The 6,310-nt window shown below is 43.4% G+C and overlaps 1 protein-coding gene across 1 annotated transcript; it reads right to left on the bottom strand.

The window, feature by feature from the left end:
- Nucleotides 1-1,088: 1,088 nt before the first annotated feature.
- LOC134466386 (uncharacterized) lies at nucleotides 1,089-2,783 on the bottom strand. The gene is made up of 4 exons (XM_063220283.1): nucleotides 2,703-2,783; nucleotides 2,096-2,266; nucleotides 1,692-1,824; nucleotides 1,089-1,573 (listed from the first exon to the last, which is right to left on the bottom strand). Exons 2-4 carry the CDS (start codon nucleotides 2,173-2,175, stop codon nucleotides 1,109-1,111), a joined length of 678 nt encoding a protein of 225 aa, XP_063076353.1. The 5' UTR covers nucleotides 2,176-2,266; nucleotides 2,703-2,783; the 3' UTR covers nucleotides 1,089-1,108.
- Nucleotides 2,784-6,310: the final 3,527 nt, after the last annotated feature.

The following is a 6,310-nucleotide window of genomic DNA, read 5'->3' as shown; positions in this document are numbered from 1 at the left end:
GTAAGCTGTACAGTCATTACAAAGGATGCACCACACTTAAGGCTCTGGTCGGTGTGGCGCCCAATGGAGTTTATCACGTTTGTTAGTGAACTGTATGGTGGGAGCATATCCGACAAAGCCATAACAGCTGACAGTGGAGTGCTGGAACAACTTGTTCCAGGGGACATGGTGATGGCTGACAAGGGCTTCACCATCTGCGACATTTTGCCCGAAGGTGTTTCCCTCAACATCCCCACATTCCTTGTCGATGGACAGTTCACATTGCAGGGAATTCAGTATAATAGACTGATTGCCAGTGCCAGAGTCCATGTGGAACGTTCTATTCAGCGCCTGAAAACATTTCGGATTTTAAAAGAGATCCCACATCAGTACAAGAAACATGGAAACAAGATCTGGAAAGTGTGTGTGTGCTTGATGAACTTACAGACACCCATCCTGAGGGAAGTAGATGTCTGATCTTACCAGTCATCATAAATAATCAGTTATCATAATATTGTATATAAATAAATGTTATAGTATGTCTTAATTTGTGTTTGTCTTTTGCATTTATTCACACAGTAATATTGTTTAATGTAGATGAATATCTAAGATAAGTACTTGGGCATTCAGCGGCGCAGGTGTTGGACAAAACAAGATAACTTTTAAGGAAATAATTCAGTAATGTACCATGAAGTATTTTGGAGCATAGAACAGTGTTAAGTACTTGGGCATTCAAGTCCAATCTCACACACATCCACATTCTTTTTTGTTGGTTGGGGTGCAGGTTCAAAATGTGAAGTACTTGTAAAGGTAATGAAAGAAACTGCACACTGATAAGCTCCCATTTACACCATTTTTATTCCGAAACATCACTGGAATAAAAAAATAGTAAGAGTAAATGGGAGAAGAGTACATAAAAGAGTTAAATGGGAGCTCACGGTGTTGCGGTTCTTTCATTACCTTGCAAGTACTTGGACATTCCCTTTGTAAGGCTAGATGCAAGATGAGACAACTTCCTAAAGACACATGCTGTGTCCAGTGTAAATTCAATGCTGACTTTCTTGACCCCTGATTTCAGAATGTGTAAAAAAATATGACACATCAGTAAATAAGTTCAATAAGTTAACATTTATTTGTTATTGAAGAGAGCACGGGGCAGAAAATGGTCCTTGTAAAAATTTTCCAGGACCTTAAGATTGCTGACCCAGGCTGGGTCTTTTTTAATCTCTACAATGGCCATGTCCTGAGTTGTCCATACAACTAGATGACAGGTGGTAGCCTCTGTCAGGTGCAGGTTGCCCTGAATCTGATGCCAGTAGTTGTGGGTGTTCTTCAACCTAAATAGCCCGGTGACTTGGTCCACGTACAGGTAAAAGTCTTTTGCCTCTGCTGCCTGAGCGATTGTTTTCTCTCTGGCAGAATATGGGCATTTCACCTCCACAAGGTAATTGCTGGACAGTAGAAGTCCATCTGGGGAGGCCCCAAGCAGCCCACTGTCAGACAGGAACAGTCCCTTCTCCAGGATGGTCTCCCCACTTTGTTCCATGAACTTCTTTTTGGCCTCTTTCTCGTGCACGATTCCCCAATCACATGCCTGGGGACAGAGAATGAAACACAAGTGTAAGAATCAAAAGCAAAATAAATAGCAAAGTAGCCTAGTAAATGGTAGCCTAGTAAATGGCAAAAAATTACACGGTGTGTTCGCTACTCACACGAGCTCCTTGTTTGGGGTTGTATTCTCCCAGCAGTGTCTTGAACAATGAAGGTGGGAAAGACTGTCTTCTGACTGCAGACAAAACCAAACCAAAGTTGCTCGCTGTGATCCTCTTCTTGCGATATGCTGCCCTGTTACAGAGAAAGCCATTTTAGTTGACACATAGATGATTAAGGAAATACGACACAAAACTCATGTCAATCCAAATGGCAACTTTCTGACCCAAGCAGAATAATTGTACAAGTGTCGATTACATTTACATTATTTGTTGTGTTTAAAGTCAAAAAGTTACCATTTCAAAATGAATTGAGTCTCATGTCCTGTGAGCAGCTTTTTCTACAATATCAAATAACTGAATAAACATCCTCCAACATTGGCGCTGTGTTGCCCATGTGTACTTACCATAATGCATTGCTCGTCTGCCCAACTGTGGCCCTCTCGATGGCTTCTTTTTGTTGCTGGCTGACAGCAAGAGACGTCATGATGAAGTCCTCTTTGTCTTGAGCATCGCTGTACTCCTGACTGGCCAGTATCCCATCAAATAGTTTTCTCTGGTAGGGATGGGTCAAATTCCTGCCCCAACAATTATCAAGGGAAAAAACAGACTTATGCATCGAACAATATGGCACACACATATATGTGGTTACACAGCACAGGCAAAAAGTATATCTAAAATAAATGCAAGGAGTGTTTGTGCCCTCTGGGTTTGGCCGTCATTCTGAAGTGATGAGGAAATAGTCAGTGTGGATTTGTCATTGTAGAAATGAATTTGTTCAGCTATTCACTACGATTGCAGCTTTGACATGAGAAGTTGTAAATGCTAACTGTGTACAGTAGGCCTCAGTAATCTGGTAGCCTATCGTACAGTATTATTTTGGATTTCCAAGTGTTAGATTATTATTGTCATTGTCAGGTATTTTGGTTATCACGACACTCCTAGTCGAGAGAATGTATAGACCTTGGGATGATTATAACAATACATCAAAAATATAAAAAACAGAAAGCATACCTGATGTATTTCTGGGGCTAAAATAAAGCCCAGACCTGTGAAACGCCCAAATTGCGCCAAAGACTGCCTTGTCCAGCCTTTATCTTCTTCGGTCACTGGGCGCTTAATTCCAGCTGAAATAAATGCATAAAATATAATTCAATTTAATATGTAAAGAAAATGTAGGTCCATGTAGGTTCAACATCAAAGCAGAAAGCATGGATAACTGGTGATAAATATTTTGTGGTTGTGAGTCATTATTCCAAGTAGGCTGGGCTACTAACCTTTTGATGTCGAAGGTGCCATCACAGACAGCCTCTTGGCCACAACGTCCTCTGTTTTGGGTGCTGTAGGCCTTCTCCACACACACTCCACATCCGTCCGGGTCATGTTCTTCTCCGCCCAAATGAGGAGGGCTGCAATGTGGTGGCACTTGATATTGAAGTTTAGACGACCACTAGATAGCGCCACTGTACCAACTAGCACTCTGTGGATAGACAACCATTTCTCACCGATAACAAACCATGTTGCTTAACTGACATAGATTGAACATATTTCACATAGTAAACGTCAACAGTTATATCGGTTTTCAAGTCGACGCCCACATATTTAGCTAATGTTTCGCCTCACCTCCACCTCATATTCTTTTTTCTTCATAGACGCCTGCACTTTTCCTTTCAAGCTGCCACCTGACATAACATTGACACTAATCACTCTATTTGAGTTGTAGGAGTTCAGTCCCTTTTTAACTGACTTCGGATGGCTGGCGAAATACGAAGTCACGGTGAAAAATGTGACTGGCTCCTTAGCAGTAGACATTTTCGTATAGCAATCACTAGATATTACCTGTCCGTTCACTGTGTTTAGAATTTCTGTTTATGTTCCCGCCGGCGGCTAACGTTAGCACAAACAGCACTGGGTCCTTTTTGCTGGTCGCACTTTCATGGAGTTTATTGAATGAGATATACAGGTCTGATCGACTTACTTTAAAATGCAGATGAATCCGCGTGGTTTCGTCTTTTCAACGATGTGTTCCGTGTCTTCGTAACCTTAGCAGGCGTTTTACAATCCAACCGTGAACATTGGCTGTTATCATTACAGTATACATTGGGAGCTGGGGATTTGGATCCGTGACGTCACACTTGCCAACCCTATAACCCTGTTGCAATTAATTAATGTAAAACCCATGATGGCCATGATATTGCAGAGTTGCAATTATGCCTTGAGTGTAATTGCACCTCGGCAACAGTGGCCATCAAGACTTTTCATTTTGGCACCTGTGAACGAGCCCGGCTTTCCTTCCTCTGTGAGTGTAGCTGACACCAGTCAATCATTTTCACAAACAAGGTTTTGAAGCAGACGATAAAAAAGGCGCTGGCAGTTTGGAGGAAGGTGCTTTAAAGTCATCAAGATGTTTATTTGTCACAATCTGTCAGGCAGTTACTGTATAACATGATGCTTTAAAATCACTCAAAAAAATCTGCTTCAGTTTTACTCCACTGTGTTTTGGCCTGGTATGTATTCTTGCAATCTTCTTTTATTTCATTTTTTTATTTAATTTCTTTCTTGTATATGGGCAGGGGTGGGTGGCACAGTAAATGACGTGTTTCAAGAAAGTGGTAGCTTAGCTTGTTTTGTTTACTTCTTCGAAGTGGCCAGCACTGCCAGCGACAATTTCTGGGCAAGATTGACGACTTAGAGTAGCCCAATAATGCACGCCGTACCATCTGCGGCAAGCTGTAATAGTCATTGAAAGGTTAATTTCCATAATACTACTCTACTATGATCATAACACAGGGCTTTAATGCGCACAATACGACTCGGTCATTGCCATTCTGGTAGCGACACATTTATAATGCCGTGTTTTAACGGGTTAACACGGCTGGCACACGGCTATTGGGAGGGGTTTCTGCCAAATGGCGTCTTCAAGAATACTGCAATCCATGATGGCCTCTGCTGTTTGGCCGGGGCAATAGCAGGGCGCCGCGCCACGCCCTTCTACGCGCCCAGATGAACTTGGGAGTTGTTTCCACGTAGCAGGATATTTTTTATGTGGATATTTTTTTCTCCTGGTTACATTGGTTTTTGCCTTTCTCGTAGCAGTTATATAAAATTCAGATATAATAAGCAGGCTTTAAAAATATCCTATTTAAGGGGCTGAAACGCATTTGTTACAATGGAGTATTTATTTTTATCGACATCAGCGTTTACACCTAAACAGGAGAAAAAAAATACCCTGCTAAAAAATATCCTGCTACGTGGAAACAGTACCTTGGTCAAAGATTTGTGGTGAGAATGGTGATGTGCCATTGCAGATGTCTGTGAGCATTTATCTTCGGGTGTTTTAGTTGCTTCAGCTTTTTCCCCCATGCAGCCAGATCAGGTGCAGTGAGCTAATTCATCTTTTGCCTTAGAGAGGGGGCGGGGATGTTTCTATCTGTGAATTGTATTAGCGTCTCTTTTTTTCTGTCTTATGATGATGAGGAGGAGGAGGAGGAGGAAGATGATGGTGGTGATGATGATGATGATGATGATGATGATGATGTCTATGTTAGCTTTGGTGCTATGCTATTTATGCCAATAAAGCTTTAGGGTGTGTGTGTGTGTCTGTGTGTGTGTGTGTGTGTGTGTGTGTGTGTGTCTGTGTGTGTCTGTGTGTGGGGGTGGGCAGAGAGACCAGGCGGACAGACAGATGGATGAAGAAAAAGAGACAGGGGAACAATAAGAGGTTATTGGAGTATGGCCATTTTGATATTCAGCCGCTCATGTACTGATGACTTCTGATGGACAACCCAAGAGTATGGTCATTTAGATTAGAGATGCACCGGATCCTGATTTTTAGGATCCTGCCGGACACCCGATCCACTGCTTAAGATCCTGCCGGATCCGGAACCGGATACCGGATCCTACGAAAGGGTTGAAACATATGGTCTACTCGCACACGTGGGCCCTTTTTATTACGTTGGCTCAAACTATTTTTTAGGGGTCTTACACACCAGGGCGGTAAAGCGTCGCGGAACGGCCACGTTTTTTACCAGCGTCGGTGAAAATACAATGAAACATATCTATCCTTGCACACCAACCGGCGGTAGTCGAGCGTCAGCGGCGCGGGAGCCGGCTCCGCGCCGCACTGCATTTGGAAAATAGAACTCGAGCGTATTTTTCACGCCGGCGACCGGCGGTGTCTCATTCAAATGAATGGCAAAGTAGCTTTGGCTGTGGGGAGGGTTTTGAACAGGACTGGCCGCGCCCGCCGACGCTGTCAGTGTGAAAGGCAGAGAAAAACACGCCGGCCAAAACTAAGCAGAAAGACCGCGTTCGTCCCGCGACCGTTCCGTTCCGCCTTGGTATGTTTTGGCCCTTAGACTCATTGGCTTATTGCCACACTGCCTGCAACGACCACTTCCAATGGGCTTTCACTCCATGCAATGATTGGTGTTGTGAAAGACTGACTGAAAAGCCTAGGCTAGAGATGCACCAGACCCTGATTTTTAGGTAACATGCCAGATACCGGATCCACTGCTGGACCCGGATCCTCTGAAAAACCCTATTATCCTGCCGGATCCGGATCCGGAACCGGAACCGGATCCGGTGCATCTCTAATTTTGATATTCAGCAGCTCATGTACT

This window comes from Engraulis encrasicolus, chromosome 16, assembly GCF_034702125.1.
Source record: "Engraulis encrasicolus isolate BLACKSEA-1 chromosome 16, IST_EnEncr_1.0, whole genome shotgun sequence".
Lineage (NCBI taxonomy): Eukaryota > Metazoa > Chordata > Actinopteri > Clupeiformes > Engraulidae > Engraulis > Engraulis encrasicolus.
This window is presented reverse-complemented; position numbering and strand designations above follow the sequence as displayed.

Excerpts from the sequence above, each read along its gene's own strand:
- LOC134466386 (XM_063220283.1), bottom strand. The coding sequence starts at position 2,175 with ATGACGTCTCTTGCTGTCAGCCAGCAACAAAAAGAAGCCATCGAGAGG. Across the intron at positions 1,825-2,095 it reads CAGACGAGCAATGCATTATG|GGCAGCATATCGCAAGAAGA; the intron begins GTAAGTACACAT and ends TCTCTGTAACAG. Across the intron at positions 1,574-1,691 it reads ACCCCAAACAAGGAGCTCGT|GCATGTGATTGGGGAATCGT; the intron begins GTGAGTAGCGAA and ends CTCTGTCCCCAG.